The sequence below is a fragment of the Erinaceus europaeus genome, chromosome 7 (assembly GCF_950295315.1).
Source record: "Erinaceus europaeus chromosome 7, mEriEur2.1, whole genome shotgun sequence".
NCBI classification, from domain to species: Eukaryota; Metazoa; Chordata; class Mammalia; order Eulipotyphla; family Erinaceidae; genus Erinaceus; species Erinaceus europaeus.
In genome coordinates, this window is record NC_080168.1 from 72,948,644 (window position 1) to 72,971,612 (window position 22,969).

Genomic DNA, 22,969 nt, shown 5'->3' on the forward strand with positions numbered 1-22,969 from the left:
GGGTCCTTCTGCACGTAACCTGGTGTGCCACTGCTCAGTCCCCCAAATCTTACAACTGTTTAGAGATAGCTTTAGTTTCTTTATAGGTCCATGTGATTACTATCAACAATGTGTTAATGGGGATGTTTCTGAAAACAGAAACTAACAATATTAAAATGCAATGGATATTGGTCTAGCAAAGGACCTTACTAACCTTACTCATCTATAATGAGAACAGTCATAAAGTCTGTCCTCACTAGGAATATTTTATTTTACCAAGTTATTGTTAGCAGCAAAATAATCTATTTTTTTAAAGTCTCAATTTTGATGATAAGTGGCATGATTATGCTATCTACAACAAAATGACTTAATTTACTGATAGAGAACCTGTTAAGGGAAGTGGCTCTGCAAATTCACATGACCAAGATGGAGTTATCAGCACTCTGAGGGAAGAACTGAGTCCTCATCTGATTCTCCATGTTTGACTCAGGGGTACGCGCTGAATATGTGACTACCTGATGAAATTCCAGGTCACTTATTACTTTGCCCAGTTCACTGTCCAGCCTACCCTCCCAAGCCCAAGGCTTATAAGGCCACAGAAATAGAGGTGTGGATCCAGCCCAACTCTTAGCCCACTGAAGGAATATTTGATGCTTATGATGTCTTTCCTTCTCTCGGTTTCTTTCTATCTGAAAGAGTTGCCCAAGCAGTTAAGTCCCAGTAATGACAAACTAATAATTATAAATAAAAAGAAATGGAAGCATGGAACCAATTACCTCTAGTAATGGACCATAAAACAGAATCATTACTTTTGGGTTGTCCAAGTCACTGCAATTTACAAATGAAGAAAACATTGCTTTGCCTATGCAATCTGTAGTCTACTATTATCTTCACCCCAAAGGGAAATTCACTCGTGCTCCATTTCTGTTTTGGTAGGTCTACATTTAGGGATATGCTGTGGCTGGACAACTAGTTGTTTCCATTCCAATCTTAGGCATGAGGATGGCCATCATGTTTCCAAGTCTGACATATATACATTTCCTTCCACTCATAACTAAAAATTAAAGTGGAGAGTGACACACCCAGTACAGTGTACATATTGCTATGTGCAAGGACCCAGGTTCAAGCCCAGGATTCCCACCTACAGGGGGAAGCTTCACAAGCTATGAAGTAGTGCTGTAAGTGTCTCTTCCTCTCCCCTCTCAATTTCTTTCTGTCATATCAAATATAGAAAGTACAAACAAAAAAAAAAGGAAGAGAAAAGAAAAAAGAAAGAAAAGAAAAGAAAAGAAAAGAAAAAATGGCTGCTGAATATGGTTAGATTATTCATGCAGACACCAAGCTCTAGTCGTAGTCCTGGTGGTAATTTAAGCAATTCTAATAAACACTAGAGTACGAATTAACTTGCCATAGCAATAATTTCTCATCTATGTTTGAGGGTGAGGGACAACACAGACATTTGTTCATAGGTGTGTAAGTTATACACACAAATAGATGGGTACATATCTACGGCCGTGGGAGAATTATGGTGGTTACCCGTGGAGGGGGATGGGGGCACGGAACTTTAGTGGTGGGAGTGGTACAGAATTATACCCCTATTATTCTATAATCTTATAAATCACTATTAAATCACTAGTAAGATATAATTTAAAAATTAAGTTAAAAGTTACATGGGTATAAAAACATACCCCTACAATTTTTACAGTTTAAAAACTTTTACGACTTTTAACCACGGACAAATATCTAATAATAAAATAACTAAATAACAACTCATTAAAATTAACAAATTGACAAATTAAATAATCAAATAATTAATAAATAGTTAAATAACTAATAATAAAAACTATACAAAGAATTTTGAAAGTTTATAACTGAGAACAGTAATGAAGAGATAAAGTATCTGTCTTCTTTAAGTCACAGATCATCAACAATTTTCTTATAATTGCTATTTCCAATTAATATGCATTTAAAATCTTCTTCCAAGTTGTGCAAGAATACAAAAAAAAGGTCATTTTAGAATCATCAGTCACCAATCTGGTTTCTATGAAGCAAGAACTTTAACTACATAAAGGTGCCAATCATAGTAAAAACCATATTATTTCCAAATATATGGTTTTTAAGAAGTAAAAGATTACTAATAGTATTTGTCATACTAAAGATCATTTCTTTAACTCTGTAGCATAAAGGATATACCATACCTATAAAATTATAAGACCAGCTTTAAAATGCCCACCAATACTGCTGATCAACCAGTAAAATAGCACTCTACAGAAAAGTTCATGCATTAGCAACAAACACCAAATAACTCTTCTGAAAAAGATTTCATGATCTTAATATATACACCATTCACTGATAACTTCTAACATAATTCCTTCTTGCACTGTTGTACGAAAGGGAAATATTTGTTTCTTTTAAAGACATCCTTGATGCTTTCACAATTTGTTTTTGTTGGCATATGTTCTGACAAGTCTTTATAATAATTAAAAATATTTTTCAAGGATGGTGTATCTATTCAGGATCTGTGTATGCTTCTATATATGGCTGAATGAATCACTGATTTATATTTAACATTTTTTTCCCAAAGGAAAGCTAAAGTGTGCCTGCTATGTAAGACTTAAACTAAATAGTCTAAAGGAAGTATTTTCCCTTTAGGACTTGTGTGTTTTTTTTTTTAAGGCAAAAATAATTAGATGCACAATCAATGTTTTATGCATAGTTTTTCCAGTGAATATGCACTGACTTAATTACTTTACTAATTAGCTCTGTCAAACAACTTTCTCATCAACATATTTGAAATGTTCTTAGCAAAGGTTAAGTACATAGCCTGTGATTATAAAATAAAAGTCAGTCAACTAGTCCATATGAAGCAAACCGACATATCCCTAATACCATTTTTAATCTATCAAACTGAAATAAACAGTCAAAACTATTTTGTAAATATGATTATATGCATAGAAAATGATAATAAAAAAGGATATAGTGACATAGATAAGAACATATTAATTAAATACATATTATTCCTGTATGTCTTTTTGCATGTTCATATTGTAATTTTGTACTCAAATAATGAGACTCAGTAACTCAAGAAAAGGACAGAGACTGTTACAAAAACAAATATTTCCCTTTATTTGATCACATTACAGCTACTAATGGGACATTCACGATAATTGAAATTCTCCACTGAAAGGCCTAGCAACAGTGCTACTTAACTGAAATCCAGTCAGCAAATAGCAACATCAACGTGGACAGCTTACTTGTGTAATTTCCACACCCACTCAGTTTTTTGGCAGACAGTTGCAGAAGGCTCAGAACTACCAACATGTAAGAATCAGGACAATACCGCTCAAGAATGATAGGTCAAGAGTGAGTTTGCCTTACTCCTTTGCCAGCTGCACACTAGTGGGTTTAGCTCCAATCGGGATGCCGTACTTATGCAGTGTACTTATCAGCGTCTCCCTCATGTCACTGTTGTAGGAGTCAAAGTCAAATACATTCCTCACCACAGTGGAGAGGCCTTCAGTAGGAAATTTCTGTTGAGGGGGGAAAAAAGCCCTTATTAAGTGATAATCAAATGCACAGCACTATAAAGGTTTGCAAAAGTGACAGAATGCCAATCAACAATCCTGAGATGACATTTACTAGCCAGGTCAGATAACCTGACGGGGGAAAACAAATATTTTCTTCTCTCTTAATATGTTCTCTGATGGCTTCCTATTTTCCTCTTGGAGTAAATGTTAAGATGATGAGTGGGAAGAGTTGCTTCTCTCATCTGTTAAATTGGTGTCCAGTAACTCCTACTGCTTTCTAGAACCTTTGGCCTCTATATGCATTCTAGGTTAGCCAAATTAAAAATGATCTTTGAATAAATTTGAGTGTTAAATATCTATATGGAAGTTATTTAGAGAAGTTGTGGGTTTATGAATAAATGAAAAAGAAAGGGAACATGACAAGAAGGCAGGAAGAGCATGAAAAGTATAGAGAATAGAGATATGAGGAGAGGGAAAGGGGCGGGGGGGAGGGGATGGAGCAAATATTACTACTAATTTTGCACTGTGATGTTATCTGGGCTATTTCTTGCTCTGTCAGATAGATTGTTATAAGGCACTGATATGAGCTTCACTCACTATGGTTTTAGAGGCAGAGTAATAGTTTCTACTTTTCCTTTTTGGGGTTCCCATGCTGAATATAGGGCAGAGGTCAAATGCCACTAGATTGTGACTGTCAGCTTAGAGTCCATCAGTTGTTATCAAAAATAGAGTTTACATGAGTTTCTTTTTCCTTTACAAAGGTGGACTCTATTCTGTGTTGATATGTGGCCATAAGAAATTTCAGGGCGAGGGTAGGTAACATTATGGTTATGCAAAGAGACTCTTGTGCATAAGGCTCTGGAGGCCCAGGTTCAATCTCACTGTACTACCATAAGCTAGAGCTGAGCAGTGCTCTGGTAGAAAGAAAGAAAGAAAGAAAGAAAGAAAGAAAGAAAGAAAGAAAGAAAGAAAGAAAGAAAGAAAGGGAGGGAGAAAGAGAAATTTTATTCTCTCCTCTACTGGATCATATGAAAGATTTTTTTTTGCAGTATTTGTAGGTACACAGTCAATAATATTAGTGTCCAGTCTATTTCCAAGTAATTTGTTTATAATGATATTTTCACCCATGTTCCACATGTTTATTGTATAAAGTCCAAGAGTAGTAGCATTATTCTCCTGCCCTGCCCCCTCACTCTCCTGCCTCCCAAGCAGCAGTTCTATGGCCTGACCCCAAACAGTTCCTGGGTTTTTTCTTTTTCTCTCCTTCTTCCTTCATCTTTCTTCCTTCTCTCTTTCCTCTTTCTTCTCCTCTGGGACTTAGTGACTGTACAACTCTATTGCTCTGGCAGTCTATTTATTGTTTATTAGAGAGTAAGATTCAGAAAGAGATAAGACGAGGAGGAATAGGAGGAACAGAGAAGGAAAAACATCTGCAGCTCTGCTCCACTATTTGTGAAGCTTCTCCATTACAGATGGGAACCAGAGGCTTAAATCTGGACCCTCAAGCACGGTAATGTATACACTCTACCAGGTGAGCCACACACCTATACATCAGCCCTCCAACAGCTCCTTGGTAACGGCCACAACATACTATCTTCTCAAAGTAAATTCAAAGGTTAAATACAAAATGCTCATTAGTGTCTCAGATTTCAAGTTCAGATTACTAGCACTTCATATTATAGCAATTAAACCAGTGTTGTTTCTCTAGAAATTCATGGCTTCCTTTAACTCTTTATGTAGGGGCAAGAGCCCTACCTGTAAGTGTTTGACTATGTTGACAATTTCTCGGGTGGAATAGGGATAGTTAATGATCCCCTGGTCAGCTAGATTCCTCAGTTCTCCAAAGGCGGCCACCAGCTTCTGCAGAATGGGCTCTGGCACATCTGGTCCATACTGTCTGAGCATCTCCAGCTCTGAATGGGGCTTTGGGTTATCAACTGCATGGCAGCCAAAAATGTCACCTACAGGGGAAAGAAGATTTGTATTCAGCATGCAACTCAGCCATTCAAACTCCACAGAATATGGAATGGATTGCTATTTTTTAAATTTTTATTTATTTATTAGATAGAGGCAGAAATCAAGAAGAGGGAGATAGAGAAGGAGAAAGAGACACGTGGAGCACTGCCTCACTACTAGTGTACTGTGAGGTTTATTCTGTATGGATTTGTTTAAAATTATATAATATATGAACATTATCTCATTAGGAAATATTTAAATGTAAGGGGGAAAATGAAACATTTTCCTTGTGAAAATAAATCTCACTCCTGCCCGCATAGCTATTAAATCAAAATTTAATAGCTCAGTGTATTTATTCTTCCGTCTTTTTTTTTTTTTCTTAATGTATCTAGGGCTAGTAGAACAGCTCACATGGTTAGTGTACCTGCTTTGCCATGCATGTGACTCAAAATTCAAATCCAGCCCCACACCACACTGGAGGCAGTTTCAGTGCTGTGCTGTCTTTCTTTTCCTCCCAGTGCACCTCCTCCCCACCCCACCCCCAATCTGAAAAAGTTGACCTGCAGTGAAAAAGCAGCCAAATATATTTGTTCCTTTTTTTGTTATTTGTAAAGTATTGTTCATATGGCTCTAAATGAGTGCTTTAAACTTTAACATATACTGAATGTCTTCAGTAATTATACACATCTATTTATCTGGATGCTTCCTCCTTTATATTTTTTAATTGCAGTAATGTTGGTTTAGTACCGATGTACCTGCTGCGTCACATGTGTGACATTAGCTGGCAAAGAGAAAGAGGCTTGTCTACATCCAGTGTTGTGACCTGTGAGCAACTGGGTGGTTGATAGTCTAACACTTAACAACAGGGATCCAGACGGGATGCTGATAGCATTGACAAATACATAGAAAAGTCTATTATATAATTTAATCCACAAGTATCTTATATTCATTACTCAATGAATGCTGTGTAAGATTTTAAATCAATTCTTTTCTCTAATATGATAGAAAAAAAAAGAATGCATATGTTATGGGTGAAGCATTTCACTCCTTTTCACATATATTCTTTCCATGCCTACTAAGAAAGAAGAGATTCATATCATTCTCTAAACAGCTTATATTTCACATTGATTATTAAAATATCCCTTAGAAGTACGTTTTAGGGAGTCAGGCGGTAGTGCAGTGGGTTAAACACACATGGCCCAAAGCACAAGGACCGGCTTAAGGATCCCAGTTCAAGCCCCAGGCTACCCACCTGTAGGGGACTTGCTTCACAGGTGGTGAAGCAGGTCTGCAAGTGTCTATCTTTCTTTGCCTCTCTGTCTTCCCCTCCTCTCTCCATTTCTCTCTGTCCTATCCAGCAATGATGACAACAATAATAACTACAACAATAAAACAACAAGGGCAACAAAAGGAATAAATAAATAAATAATTAAAAAAGAAGTAAGTTTTTTGGGAAAAACCTTCAGGTACATTATCTAAATTAACTTTTTATTTATCATTTTATACTAGAGTATAAACTCTAGTTTATGGTATTGCCAGGGATTGAACCTGTAACTTCTTTAAAAAAAAAAGGTGGTGTATGAATGAAAATATTTACTCTGCGATTTAGGCAAATGGAAATACACTAAAAATATAATTTATGCTCAAAAGACAGATGGATTTCTCATTATTTTCCTTATTCATAATTTAAGAAACTAAGGGAAGTTACACTAAATTGCATTATTTATTACGTTCATTTTAGAAAGAAAGAAGATCTAGTCAGCAATTAAAATTTTACTTTGACCTAGGATTTATTTTTATTAATTAAAACATACATACAAAAGCAACTGAGGAAAATGTATCATAGTAACTTCAAACTTGTATCTCACAGGACAAACCTACTCAAATACAATGTGAAGAAAAGCCTTCCCTTTTCCTGCTGAACACCAAATTTAACTCTAACATAAAACTAGTATTATTCATTTATTCATTAAATAATTATAAAACGTGTTAACACCACATGCTAATTTCAGTACCAGATAATGTATACACATAATTGGTGAAATCATAAAAACCTTTGTCCAATACTAATACAAAAGTTAGAAGAAACAAAGAAAGGGAAAACACAATTCAAAACTTAGACTAGCTAAGGTCACTGCGGAGGAATCACAGGAAAAAGAAAGGTAGGAATTGTAAGACTGGACAGGCCAATACCCCTGTGGAACTGGAAAATCTAAACCTAATATTCCTCTCTGTCCAGAGCCAAAGCCTCTAAAGGGGGAGGGGAGATGGGGTGAAAGGGCATTAGGGATTCACTGCACACCATTGGAGGAGCTGTCAGCTGGGTGTTAAGTAAGGGGTGGAGACACCTATCATGGGGGAGATAAGAAACTGTACTCATGTGACAATTAATATACTGAAAATTATTACTTCCCCAACAATGTGAATAAACATATGTGTTGGGAAGTGCCTATTAACAGAGAAAAAAGAAAGTCATAATACAGAGCATGAGAAATGGAGTTAGTCGGAGAGGCCTTCTTGAGAAGGTTGTTGCTGAGTGAAAGTAGATATCTGGGGATAAGGGTTTCAGGAATGGGATACACCAAGGCAGAGACCCTGTGACAAACATAGCTGGCACAGTGAAGGAGGAGTAAGAGAGCTGAGTGTACAAGATAGAATGAATGATTTAGAGAGAAGTGCAGAGCAGTACAGGGAAGGAGGCAGATGAAAGGATGTGAAGACAATGTCTTATAAACAATTTGCTGGGGGCCAGGAGGTGGAGTGGTCAAGTGAGGAATTAGACTCTCAAGTATGGGGTCCTGAGTTCGATTACAGTGTACATAGCCTTTGCAAGAGTGATGCTTTAGCTCTTTATCTCTCCCCCATTTTATCTTTATCTCTCTCCCATTTTATCTATAGACAGATAACTTATTTCCCTGTGGTAGAGAAAGTAATCCTAACATTTTGAGTATATTGCTGTATAGGATATTAACCAGTTTCGACTAGATTAGCATATCTACGTTAATATTCTTTTGCCTGAGTTGCCGGTAATTATAAAACTGTCTTCACATTTTCTTTTCAACTAATTTTAACATCTTACCCATTATTCATTAATCAATGGGTTGAATAAAGTTGGCTTGAAAAAAGTAAAAAAGAAAAGAAACTCTGTGTTTGTACAAGCATATGGTATATACATACTGTGCTGCCTCTTGCTTTTTAATTTATAATACAAATGGTAGATCATTATATCCACTATTATGACTTGTTGCTGCACTTAATATATTTTGAGAGTTTTTTAAATCAGTATGGAAGATGCTCCCCAGACCTTTTAATAATTGAAACATCCCAACATGTGGATATAATAGAATTTCTTGATTCAGTCTTATTTGAATGGATATTTGGGAAGATTCAATGCTTTTTTTGCATTAAGTGATATTATATTGCCAGTTATTATAGTAAACATCACTACGAAGGTATTATTTTCTTAGGCAAAAATTTTAATACTCCCAAGCCAAACTACAAAGTTGCAGATGTTACCATGATGCCAACCTTACTTCTCTGGGCAGACAACCTCACCAAGTATCCTGGAACCCCACCTCTCCAGAGCCCTGCCCAACTAGGGAAAGACTGAAACAGGTTAGGGACATGGATTGACCTGTCAATGCCCATGTCCAGCAGAGAAGCAACTACAGAAGCCAGACCTTCCACCTTCTGCACCTCATGATGATCCTGGGTGCAAACTCCTAGAGGGATAAATAATGCAGGGGATGGGTTGTGGAATTCTGGTGGTGGGAATTGTGTGGAACTGTACCCCTCTTATCCTATTGTCTTATTGATCATTATTAAATGAATTAGAAAAAATCCTACCTGGATCTTAAATGTGCCTCATGATTATTCTGAGAATCACAAGCATTCAGGATTGCCTTTTTGCGAAAGAGAAAAGTCCTTTTTTAAAAGGTTCCTGGTGGTTAACATCATGGTCTCTCTACTCAGTGTGAGCTAGTCTCAAACCCTTTATAAATTTAGGGAGATGCGACAAAAACTAAACACCAAAATCATTCCTTATTTTATATTTCATGCCCAGAGGCCCTAAACAACAAAGTATAGTCAAAGTGTTTAAGAAAATAATAGCCTGTGCTATTATGCAGAAAGTAAAGTCGAGCTCTAATATTCATTAGCTAAGTGACCCTTGGAAAACAGTTTTTCAAAACTTCATATATTTTTCTTCTCTGAAATGAGGATAACAATAATAACAACAATAGTAACAAAAAACCGAGGTAAAAGAAAAGAAAAGTAAGAATAACATGCCCTCACAAGATGTTTGTGAGATGGTGTAGCACGCAGTAGCATTTGGTGCTAGCAGCTAAAGACAGTATTGCACTCAGATGATATTACTATTTTCATTCCTGTTCTTACCTAAAGTGCCGAAGAAATCATTGCCCAGGAAAGGAAACCCAGGCCTGTTGGCCAGAACAATCATCCTAAAATCAGGATGGATCACTATGATATTTTCTCTTCCATTCACATTAGCAGAATCTAGAAAAAAAAATCTAATTACTGATGTTTATAAGTTCTCAAGAATAACAAACTACAACTTTTAAAGTAACAAGCTGTCTTAGCCACTCATCTATTGTTAGATACCTAGATTGCTTTCAAGTTCAGGCTACTACAAATTGTGCTGCTGTGAACATAGATGTAACTCAGATCTTTTTGGATGAGTGCATTGGATTCCTTAGGATATATCCCCAGGAGATAACTACAGTAAGGATTATATGTTGGTAGTCTCATAGCAGAAAAAAAAAAAATGAAGCTGAGGTCTTAAAATCACTACTGAAATTGTCCCAGGTGCTCTCTGCCTATGAAAAGTGAAACTGACAAAGCTGGCTTCAAATATACTGACTTTTACTAATGATTGTCACTACAGACAACTTGATGATAGTGAACTTGGGTTTGTTGCCTGTAGATAGCCAGTGAAGTGCATGGCTTGATTCCAGATTCCAGAGCTATAAACACTGCTGTTCTTCTTCTAGCGTTTGCCCTTCTTCCGTAACCAGTCAACAGCGTCAGGTTGAGCCTGATGTAAAGTTTTGAGACCTCCTTTGAATCTGGAGAGTTGGCAGTCGTTGACTATGTGGGTCATAGTCTGTCTGTAGCCGCAGGGGCAGTTCAGGTCGTCTCTGGCTCCCCAGCGGTGGAACATAGCGGTGCACCGGCCATGGCCCGTTCGATAGCGATCAAGGAGGGCCCAATCATAACGAGCTAGGTCAAAGCCGGGTTGACGCTCGCAGGGGTCTGTGATGAGGTGTTTGTTCTTTACCTCAGCTGACTGCCAACTCTGTTTCCAAGAGTCTGGAACAGAGAAGTTCAGTGTAGGCATAGGGGACCAGATTGGATGACGAGACGTTGGACAGGGTGGGCGAAGATATCCACGTATATTGGCAGGTCCGGTCGAGCATAGACGTGGGAAATGAACTTAGATGATGCCGCATCCCAACGAATATCTGGTGGGGCGATGTTGCTAAGAACTGGCAGCCATGGAAGCGGGGTGGAATGGATGGTTCCAGAAATTATCCTCATGGAGGAATATAATTTGGAATCGACCAAGTGGACATGGGGGCTACGGAACCATACTGGGGCACAGTATTCTGCAGTGGAATAGCATAATGCCAGAGATGATGATCATAGTGTGGAAGCGCTCGCGCCCCATGAGGAGCTGGCCAGTCTTGCAATGATGTTATTCCTCGCGCCCACCTTTGCTGCAGTTTTTATGAGATGTTCGTGAAATGACAGGGTGCGATCAAGAGTAACGCCAAGACAGACTGGCTGGGCTTCATGCCGGATTCTCATATCGTCAAGCTGCACATTAAGCTCACGCGAGGCCAAGGCATGGTGTAGATGGAAAACAGATGATACCGTTTTTGCAGTGCTAGGGATTAGTCACCATTTTTTACAGTAATCAGATATCAGAGACATGTCTTTCCTGTTTCCTCGAGGATGTCAAACTTGGATGCCTGAGTTGCACAGCAGATGTCATCGGCGTAGATGAACTTCCTTGAAGAAGTTTCTGGAAGGTCATTGATGTAAATATTAAATATCGTAGGTACCAGAACAGTGCCCTGGGGGAGGCCACTTGAGACAAGTCTCCATCTGCTAGACTTGTCACCCAGATGCACCTGGAATCTTCTGTTTTGGAGAAGAAACGATATAGTGTTGGCCACCCATGGAGGCAGGCATCTTGAGATCTTGACTAGGAGACCACGGTGCCAGACCGTGTCATAGGCTGCTGTGAGATCAACAAAGACAGCACCTGTCTTTAAATTATTCTGGAAACCATTTTCAATGTAAGTTGAGAGGGCCAGGGCTTGTTCGCAGGTAGATCTTCCTGGGCGGAAGCCAGCTTGGGCGGGTGATAGGAATTTCTCTGTAAGAGGAGAAATACGTGACAGAAGCAGCCACTAAGGAGTTTGTAACACACAGAGAGGAGAGAAATTGGTCTATAGCTGGCGGCCAGTGTTGGGTCTTTCTTTGGTTTCAAAACTGCTATTATCTTCGCATGACGCCAAATTTTGGGCATAGATTTGAATTCCAAGATGTGGGACAGGAATGTAGTGAGCCACTTCTTTGCCACGGGGCCCAAGTTAAGGATGAGTTCTGGGGTGATGTTATCATAGCCAGCAGCCGTTCCCGGTTTAAGCCTCTACAAAGCGTCTTCCAGTTCAGACAGTGTAAAGGGAGAGAGTTTTGGAGATGGACAAGATAAACGGAAGTGGGATGACCACTCATGGGAAATTTCTCTTTTCCAGACTGGGTCGATCTTAGCACGTCCAACTTGAGTTAGGTGACTGGCCACTGAGTTTGGAGATACGGGAGGATGGGAGACGGGAGAGGGTTGGCTACCGGCACCCAGACTATGAAGAAGCTTCCAGGCCTTCCTTCTTGAGTGGGTGAAGTTCAGACTTTCCATGAGTTGTTGCCAGCAGGCTTGGCGTGCTGCATCCAGGGAGGCAATGAGATGGTCGGCCACATCTGGGTCGCCCAACTCATCATACTGCTTTAGTAGTTGCTCACATTCAGCATCTAGACAAGGCGTATAGTTAGCACGTCTCCCACGAGGAATAGCTTGGGAAGCTGCTTTGAAGATGGCTTGGCGGAAACGCCTGTAGGAATCTTCAGAGGGGATAGAGTTAATTGGAATTGCAGGAATAGATAGGTTGGTAAGATCACTGAACAGATGCCAGTTTGCTTTCCAAAAGTTCCATCTTAGTTTCTCCGAGCACAGAATCAGTGGGAGCTGGAGACCAATGTGGATGATAGCTGGGCGGTGATGACTGTGCGGGAAGATCTTGAGAACTTGTCTCGTAGCGGGAAAGGCTTGGCCGTTGACTGTGCTAATCCAGCACAGGTTGGGTGATGAGTCTTTATTCCATCTAGCACTGTGAAAAGAGCCTGGCTGTTTAGGATTGTATAATAGGGAGAGGTCATTCGCTGAAGCCCAGTCGGCTAAGATAGAGCCTTCAGCACGAGTGGAGGAATATCCCCAGTCTTGGTGATGACTATTAAAGTCTCCAACGTAAACAGCTGGGTGATTCGGGCTAGGCAGGACCTCATTATCCCATGAGGCACTGGGAGGCTTATATACGTTGACGAGCTGAATAGTTCCAATATAATGGAGTCGTAGAAGGTCGAAGAGGCCGTATGGTAAACGTCCGCAAGATACGATTTAGTGTAGATGGCTCGGCTGTGTTTAGGATGGAGATTATAGCATATTAAATCGAATCCACTGATGGTGAATCGAGCAGCTTCATCGACTGCTATATGTGTTTCTTGTAGGCAGATAACATCTGCCTGATGCTGTATCGCCAATTGACCAATAAGAACGCGTTTGGCAAAGGATAGCCCCTCAACATTAAGTTGGAGGACTCGAAGAGCAGGACCAACAGCTTGAAAGCTGACAGGAGCTGCTTGTTGCTGGCTTTGAAAGTGACTGGGATTCAGTAGGCTAGGAAGGATCGTCAGTTTCCCCAATGAATGGTTACTCATGGGATGCACCATGGGAAGGTCGACTGCTGTGAGGGTAGATAACACAGTGGTTATGTAAAGAGGCTCTCATGCCTGAGGCTCCAAAGCCCTAGGTTTCATCCTTCTTTACCACCATAAACCAGAGCTGAGCAGTGCTAAGGTAAAAAACAAAAAACAAAACAAAACAAGCAAGCAAAATACATTCCGTGAACTAAAGGAAAAGTTGCATTGTTAATACTCACTTGCAATAATGCGTCTTCCATCTGCTAGAATCATTTCCCCACTTTCTACTAGAGTTTTTAAAATACAGGTAACGTTTGTTGGGGCTTTGTCTGCCTCATCAACTACAAGAATATGGCCCAGCTTTACTGCTTTAACCTTGAAAGACAGGACATTTATCATTAGAAAAATGAAAGTAAGCATCTTTAAAATGTAACCACTCACTGCACTAAATTTATAATAGCTGGTTTTATTTTATAGCGATATTATCACAACACATTACAACAGGAGATAATTTATGGATCTTCACGAAAAGCTTCAGATAGTTACTGATCTGCCCACTCTACAATAATCACTATATTTCACTTTGGCATCAGAACTATTCCTATAGTACTAACGTTCATAATATTTCATATCCTAAGACTGGGAAGACTTAAAACAAGTTTACAAATCATGAGATGTCATATCAATAATCGCTAACAGATGATTGTATTCATTATAGTTCTTCTTCTTCTAGCGTTCTAAGAGATAGTTTAGATCAAAAGGGGGCTACTTTTATTAGTAAGTTGTTTGGGGACCTGATTTTAGGGGAGATGCCATGAAAAAAAAGTAATCAGCATTATACTGATTTAATGAGTTTTACTGAGATATAATCTAGTCTTGGAAACTAATGAGAAGAGGGAAAGAAAAACTAGAAAAGGGCCTTGGGCTACTAGATAAGAAGTGACATTATGAAAAGAAAGGTAAAAGGTAGGAATGTTTATTTTTAAAAATAATTTTGGGGCATCAATTGAGAGGGGATACTCAATGAATTTAAATGTGAACCGAAAGACCTAAGTCACAAGAGATTTCTCATAATACAAAGTGAAGCATGTATATCCTCCTTGAATTGCATAGTTTGACAATTTCAGGAATTTACTAAGAAATAGATGATTCCCTCTGTCAGAAATATCTTATTCCATTTCCATAAAAAAAAGTTTCTTTTTTTTTTTAATCACAGGGTCAGAATAAGTTTAAAAGGACAACATGTAGTCTGCAGTCCCATACACAATATCTCTGTTCAAGAACAGCAAGTCAGAGTCAACCTGGGTAAGTCAAAAGAACCCTCTAATCACTAGCATTGGGACAACAGAGGCACTCATGATGGTTCATCTGTGCCACTGCTAAAAAGGATGTATCTACACAAAGGACATGCCTGGCAAGGTGGGCTCTCTTGGGTCTTATGTGGAAAGCTGGGGAGTATACTTTATCAATTGTCAAAATACTGGGCTAATATTTATTTATAAATTTTAACAATTCTTAGTTTTCAATTCCCGAACGAAGAAATAAATCAGAGGACCAGTATCATTCCTCAGATTTTTTATTCACTTTCTCTGGAGAGCAGAGTGTAAAAAAAATTGTCAATTTTCTAGAAAAAAAAAAAAAACTCCTTGTATTTACATCACTCCCAGTTGAGACTGAATTGTGTTCGAATATCTGGGGTATTTCATCAGTCTTCAAATCTGAAATATAAACAGCATTCAAAAAGATACAATTCGGGATAATTGCAGGATTGAGCTACTGACCAAAGGTGAGTCTTCATACACAATAAGTCCATCTTTAACAGAAGGCTGGAGAGTAAGAGTTTGTACAGTGGTGTCCCTTGAAGTTAAGAGAACAGACACAGTTAGCAAAGAAAGAAGCTTGTTTGGTCATGAATAAAAATTAAATACAATAGAATGTCTTTTTTTTTTTTTCCAGCAGCAATGGAGAACAGCTTTGTTTTGAACAGTTCTGTTAACATCACAGCAAACCACATATTTTTCTGAACTTTACCTGTAAGTTTTTACCTTACCCTTTAGACTGGGGTCACCAGTAGTATTTAAAGTGAGCTATCCTGATGTTAAGCATCTCCTCACATACTGATATGTGTGAAGTTTACATCATCTATGAATATTCCTGCCAAAAGTGGTGTGGAGGGTCAGAGAGAGAGTGCAGGAGAATTTCCTGGGACACGCACTCAAGAGGACCCAGGTTCGATTCCCAGCAGCAGCATATACCAGAGCTGAATGGTGCTTACTGTCGCTCACCCCACCCCGCTCTCAATGTGTGAACAAAAGTTGTAGGTGATAGGTAGGCCAATACACTTTTTTTCTAAAATTAACTTCTGTTTGTTTTTTTTCTTTATTTACTATTTTTACTTTATTTTTTATTTGGATAGAGACAAAGAAATTGAGGAGAAAAACACTGTTGGCATTGTTTCACTGCTTGTGAAGCTTCCCCTCTCCCCCAAAGGTGGGGCTGCTGGGGGGGGGGGTGGCTTGAATCTGGGTCCTTGTGGTTGGTAATGTGTGCACTCCATAGTTGTGCCATGACCCAGCCCCCTCAATACATTTTTTAAAATATTCCAGCTTTCTATATTCACCTTCACATTCACACCATGTTTAAACTGAAAAAAAAAAAAAAATCCACAGCCACCTTGATCATGTCAAAGAATTGGCATTACTTTCAAAATGTGAGATGCATATCCTCACAAGGGCTCAAAATGAGCTTTTCAAGATGCCCTAACTCTTATTCAAAGCTAGATATGCAGGTGTAATAATTGTGGGGTCTTGACCATTTCCTATGTGGCAGATACTACTTGGAGGAGGGGGAGGTTCAGACAGTAGTGTTATAACAGACCTCTGAAACATCTACCCAAATTCTAAATTTTACCACATTCATTAGAAATTATCAAACATGAGGTGTTTTTTTTTCTTTTTAATAAACCAAAACTTAAAAAGATGTATTAGGAAGTACAGCCATATCAACAAGTACACACAGGACTAAATAGCCCAGGGCTGAAGGTGAGATGGTTTAGGGCCACCGTGGACTCTGACTGGGCTGAATTTATATGTACCAGTGACGGTCATTATAGTAATTGCTCATCAGAGTCTTCACTTACCAGGGGCTGAGCATGGTTAGGGGCAATATAACCACTGACATTTACAATGTGTAGAAATACCAGCTTTATCCTCTAGCAGATTTAAAGGGAGCTGGTATCTTAAGTTAATTGGAGTGGTGGGGGAAGGTGTATTGGACTAATTTGCCATTCCTGACTCCGATGTCCAGTCCCCACTCCAAGGAACTTGGTCTCCTAGGACAGGTGGCTGTGGCTTGGCCCATTGCTCCCTACAGCCTGGCATTATGCTTTACAAGCATTTCCTAATTACTATTTTATCTCTGCTAAGATATGAAAACATGCCTAAAAGAAATCCTTTAGGGTGGCCCTGGAGATGATGATGTAGATGAAAGTATCAGACTGTAGAACATAAGGTCCTAACGTTCGATATCCAGCACCACATGTACTGATTCTATTGTAAATAAATTCTGTCTTGGGGCTGGGTGGTAGCACACCTGGTTCAGCATACATGCTACAGTGCACAAGGATCCAGGTTCAAGCCCTCAGTCTCTACCTGCAGGTGGGAAGCTTCACAAGTGGTGAAGCAGGGTTACAAGTATCTCTCTGTCTCTCTTCCTTTCTATCTTCCCCTTCCTCTCAATTTTGGGCTGTCTCTATTCAATAAATAAATAAAAAATAATAAAATAAAATAAATTCTATCTTGAATAAATAACAAATAGATAAATTCTATCTTTTTTAAAAAAGATTTTATTTATTTATGAGAAAGTTAGGAGGAGAAAGAGCCAGACATCACTCTGGCACATGTGCTACGGGGGATTGAACTTGGGACCTCATGCTTAAGAGTCCAAAGCTTTCTCACTGTGCAATCTCCCGGACCACAGATAAATTTTATCTTAATAATAAATTCACATATGTCCTTGAGGATGTTAAGGAACATAAAAATATGTTGTGACTGGTTAGACTGTTATCTGAAAAACTGAAAAATTTTACACATGTACAAGCTACTGCATTTTACTGTTGACTGTAAACCATTAATCCCCCCAATAAAGAAAAAAAATTAAGTAAAAAGAAAATGTGACAACTTACTGGCACTCATAAAATTTAGTTATGAATAAAATGTTCCTTATGGGATGCAATGATATGCAATTATAATCCCAATTTCAGTATTCCTGGGTCTTATAAGTTTATTGAAGGACATGCTTTATACTGTTGTCTGCAAAAAAGTTAGCTTTTAGGGTTATAGGCAGATATGGCCAGAATCTATAACTAGTCTCACTTAAATTCACTGTTAATATACTGGCAATACAGAAGGGGGTGGGTGAGGAAGAGAAAGAGAGGCGTTCACACCGATTTTTATAGTAATCTAAGGAATTTCTCACCTCAGTTGCTATATATTTAATGGGCAACAACATGACACCTTCCAGAGCCAAGATGGGAAAAGAAACTTTTGTATCATTTGCCAGTACAAAGGCAATTCAGTTGTTACCTTAATAATTATAGTGTTTCTACAGAGGATTAAGAACAAGAAATTCAAATTGAATCCCATCATTAAAAAGGCAAATGAAATTGCTCTATAACACTTGAATTTTGATAGCATATTATGTGACAGATTAAATTTCTTAAAAGACTTTTGTGCTAGAAATAAATACTGTAGGTTTGAGAGAATAAGCATAAATCAAATACCTTCCAGAAAGGGATTATAGATAAGGATTAAAAACTTTCAACATAGCAGACTGTCAGAAAAAGTAATTTATAGGATAAAAGTGGCTTTGTTCAGTTTTAATTATTGATTTTCCCATCCTACTCATCAAAAGAAAAGCAAAGGCTACCAAAGTATGTGAAGTGCATTTTGCATAGTACTCAATACAAAAGAAATAAAGCTTATTTCTCAAGATATCATATAAGCTTCTTTATCAAGAGAAAATATGACCACTTTTTTTGGTGGGTAATTTTTTTAATTCATTCACTTATTTTCCCTTTTGTTGCCCCTGTTGTTTAACATTGTTGTGGTTATTGATGTCATTGTTGTTGGATAGGACAGAGAAATGGAGAGAGGAGGGGAAGACAGAGAGGGGGAGATAAAGACAGACACCTACAGACCTGCTTCACCACCTGTGAAGTGCAGGTGGGGAGCCGGGGGCTCGAACAGGGATCCTTATGCTGGTCCTTGCGCTTTGCGCCAAGTATGCTTAACCCGCAGTGCTACCGCCCGACTCCCGGTGGGTAATTTTTTAATTAACTCCTAGCAATAATATAGAGTGTTCCTTTTAAAACAAAGTGTATTAAAAGCATTATTTTTATCTATAAACATCTTGGATAACAAGGTCTTATATTTCCTTACAGATAAGCAATGTTCCTTAAAAACAAACAAACAAACAAAAACCCTGTATTTAAAAACATAATCTGGTATCTATGAACATCTTGGATAAAAAGGTATTACATTTCCTTAAAAGTAATCAGTGACCCAATTGACTACAATTTCAATTGACTACAATTTCAAATGTGTTATAATTTGTTTCCCTTAAGAACATCTTTGAAATAAAAGCTTACAAAAGTTTAAATAGAGGGGGCTGGGTGGTGGTGCACTAGGTTATGCACATAAGTCACCATGCACAAGGACCAAGGTTGAAATCTTCTCCTCCCCCTTCCCTACCTGCAGGAGGGAAAGTTAACTTGCAGTGAAGCAGGTGTGTGTGTGTGTCTCCTCTCTTTCTCTCTCTCTCTCTGTCCTTTCCCTAACCACCCCTCCACTCTCTCTCTCTCTCTTTAACTCCTTACCCTCTCCCCTCTGTTTCCCTCTGTCCTATAAAGTAGAAAAAAGAAAAAAAAAAAAAAAAACGGCCACCAGGAGGTGGACTCATCAAGCCCCAGTGATAACCCTGGAGACAATTAAAAATAAATGTAAATAGAGCAGCAGTTCTGGAAAAAGAAAAGTTCAAGCACAGAAACATTTCCTTAGCCTGAGTTTCAATACACAAGAGCTTCCTAGTTACATTTGATGAATTAATCAGAATATGCAGATGACTACTAACTTTCATATTAGTACCAGTTATTCTTATTTCTTAGTATCTTACAAACTGAAACTGCCAATTAAAACCAGTGTAGATAAAGGGGTTACTCACAGAATTATGGTGCTAAACTTTATTTAAAACAGAAGTGATTGTGCGAAGAACAAGGACCAGAGTAAGGATCCCGGTTTGAGCCCCCGGCTCCCCACTTGCAGGGGGGTCACTCCACAGGCGGTGAAGCAGGTCTGCAGGTGTCTATCTTTCTCTCCCCCTCTCTGTCTTCCCCTCTTCTCTCCATTTCTCTCTGTTTTATTGTTAGAGTTATTGTTGTTGTTGATGTCATTGTTGCCAACAACAATGACATCAACAACAACAATAACTCTAACAATAAAACAACAAGGGAAACAAAAGGGAAAAATAAATAAATATAATAACACCCCCCCCCCAAAGAAACCCAGATAATTAAAAAAATAGAAGTTTCTGGTAATTCTTGCCAGTAAGAAGCAAACATAACACTGCTGATTGAAAAGTACAAACTATTGCAAGGTATTTTTCAAGTGAAGACGGGTTTCCACAAGGCTTATTCTAGAAGAAGTAATGAAATACAGTAAGGAGTAATAATTGTCACTAAACAAAACAGAATGTGACTCAGATGTTAAAAACAAGTTTAAGAACTCACTGGTGTTTACAAACAGCCTCAGCACTCTGCTGAGGAGCAAGCAGTACACTACGTTTCTACTCCTTCCAAAAGCAACATGCTAGGGATGAAAGTGCCCAAGATGATTAAGCAGACACTGTCACTATTCAGGCATTTAATACATACAAATAAGGGAAAACAGGAATTATTTCTGATTGCTATAATATTAGTTAAAACTCAGAACAGGATTAAATCCGAGTACTTCTTTGCTTGGATTTACTTAACTTTTTTTCTTTCCTTTTCTTTTCCCTTCTTCTGGATAGTATGCCAGCTCCCCCTGGCTTCTGCTTAACCATATGCCTATATAGGGATAGATTTAATCCCATTCAAAGCTTTGGTCTATTTACATAAATCACTTTTACATAAAGCACTGCCTCCAGGGCATTGGTGGTTCAGTGATAGGATTCTCGCCTGCTCCACCCCCTCCTTGTCACACTCTGATTTTCACCAGTCACTTTTCTCTCCACCCTCTCTATGTCACGTCCTGTTTCCCTACTTGGCAAGTATATATAAAGACAGCATTGTGAGTTTTGTAGTACTTGAGTTTAGCTTAACTCGTCTTAGATTGTGCTGCGTCCTGCATGAATAAAGAGATACTGCCTACAGCTCAACCATGAGTCCCTGGTCGTCTGTTACCCGTCCGTGAAGCCAGCCCGGCGAAAACAACATAACCCGTTGAAAACAACACCTTCTCTTTTTAAATCCTTTTTGTTGTTTATCAACACCAGGGTCACTGCCAGGGCTGTACCTACATGCTAAGACTACCACTCATAGTGGCCATTTTTCTTTTCCTTCTTCTCCCCTTTCTTTTAATTCTATAAGACAAAGAAATGGAGACGGGAGAGGGAAACAGAGAGGAAGAGAGAGAAAGACACCTGTAGCACTGCTTCACTACTTGGGAAACTTGAACCTGCAGATGGAAATATAGGGTTTGAACCCTAGATTCTTCTGCAAAGTAACTTGTGCACTTAACCCTGCGCACCACCATCTGGCCTCTTTGTTTAACTTCTTTTTTTATATATTTTATTTATTTTCCCTTTTGTTGCCCTTGTTTTTTATTGTTGTTGTAGTTATTACTGTTGTTGTTGATGCAGGTGTTGTTGGATAGGACAGAGAAAAATGGAGAAAGGAGGGGAAGACAGAGAGGGGGAGAGAAAGACAGACACCTGCAGACCTGCTTCACCGCCTGTGAAGGGACTCCCCTGCAGGTGGGGAGCCAGGGGCTCGGACAGGGACCCTTATGCTGGTCCTTGCGCTTTATACCATGTTCGCTCAACCCACTGCGCTACTGTCCGACTCCCTGTTTAACTTCTTAAAACAAAATTGTTCATCTCTACAGAAGGAATTAAAATAGAATAAGGAAACATAATAAAGAATAAGATATCTTGGAGAGAAGAAATAGTTTTGCTATTATATGCTTTCACTATTCTTTGAGGAAAAAGTTCTTTTAATAAGATAAGCAAAATTATATTCCTGCCAAAGTGACTAAAAAGGCTCCAGACCCTTCTTACCTTTAGGTTTCAGATCAAACAATTTGTTTTGCTTTATATACTAATGCTTTTTCAGACACCAAGTTTCAGAGGCTACCATGACGCACACCTGACTTCACTGGGTAGATAACCTCACCAATGTGCCCTGGACCTCCACCTTTCCAGAGCCGTGCCCCACTAGGGAAAGACAGAAACAGGCAGGGAGTATGGATTGACCAGCCAATGCGCATATCCAGTGGAGAAGCAATTGTAGAAGCCAGACCTTCCACCTTCTGCACCCCATAATGATCCTGGGTCCATACTCCAAGAAGAATAAAGGATAGGAAAGCTTCCAATGGAGGGGAGGGCATATGGAATGTTGTTGGGAATTGTACCCCTTTTATCCTATGGTGTTGTCGATCACTATTAAATAAATTAAAAAAGAAAAAAGAAAAGAAAGCAAAGGACTCCAGATTTTTTTTAATTAATTTTTTTTTCTGCCTCCAGGGTTATTACTGGGGCTTGGTGCCTACACTTCGAATCCACTGCTCCTGGAGGCTATTTTTTCCCATTTTGTTGCCCTGTTGTTGTGCTTATTGTAGTTGTTATTGCTGTCATAGCTGCTGTTGTTGTTGGATAGGACAGAGAGAAATAGAGAGAGGAGGGGAAAACAGACAGGAGGAGAGAAAGATAGACACATGCAGACCTGCTTCCTCACTTGTGAGCGACTTCCCTGCAGGTGGGGACACGGGGGCTCAAACTTGGATCCTTATGCTGGTCCTTGCGCCATGTGCGCTTAACCCACTGTGCTACAGCCCAACTCCCAGGACTCCAGATTTTAAGATAAATGTTTTGGAGGATGGAGAGTTTATATGTGAACCAATCACTCATCACTAATATGTACAAATGCAAAAAATCCTAACGAACCATAAAGGGAAGGAAGACTTCAGAGAGAGTTTTTATGGAAGGATGTTTACTAGTGGCAATATTTTTGCCTCTTAGAAGTAGGTTCTTCCTGGGAAGCAGCGGGTAGAAAAGAACCGCAGTAAAGGAGTCATCTAGTGAAAGCTAAACATTTCAAAATATGTTGTTTCCAAACTCTACTTAACTTTTCCCCACATCTCCTGGCAATACATTAACACCACTTTAAAGGAAATTCCATCAAGGAGATAGCTCTGCTCTATAGAGGGCAGAACATTTAAGTCTGCGGCCCTCAGGTCAATCCATAGGTGAGT

General features: G+C 38.9%; 1 protein-coding gene and 1 non-coding gene across 5 annotated transcripts in view; one reads left to right on the forward strand and one right to left on the reverse strand.

Moving 5' to 3' along the window:
• VWA8 (von Willebrand factor A domain containing 8) overlaps window positions 1–22,969 on the reverse strand; it is a 408,658-nt gene that overhangs the window by 170,001 nt on the left and 215,688 nt on the right. For all 4 annotated transcript variants that reach the window (XM_060194755.1, XM_060194752.1, XM_060194753.1 and 1 more), the window contains exons 22-26: window positions 15,245–15,320; window positions 13,703–13,838; window positions 9,858–9,977; window positions 5,262–5,467; window positions 3,358–3,509 (exon numbers count right to left, since the gene is read on the reverse strand). In XM_060194755.1, the coding sequence (XP_060050738.1) occupies window positions 3,358–3,509; window positions 5,262–5,467; window positions 9,858–9,977; window positions 13,703–13,838; window positions 15,245–15,320 (690 nt within the window). The remainder of the gene's footprint in view (window positions 1–3,357; window positions 3,510–5,261; window positions 5,468–9,857; window positions 9,978–13,702; window positions 13,839–15,244; window positions 15,321–22,969) is intronic.
• Window positions 6,186–6,319, forward strand: LOC132539698 (small nucleolar RNA SNORA17). Its single transcript, XR_009551026.1, has one exon. It is a non-coding gene; the product is annotated as a small nucleolar RNA SNORA17 (small nucleolar RNA).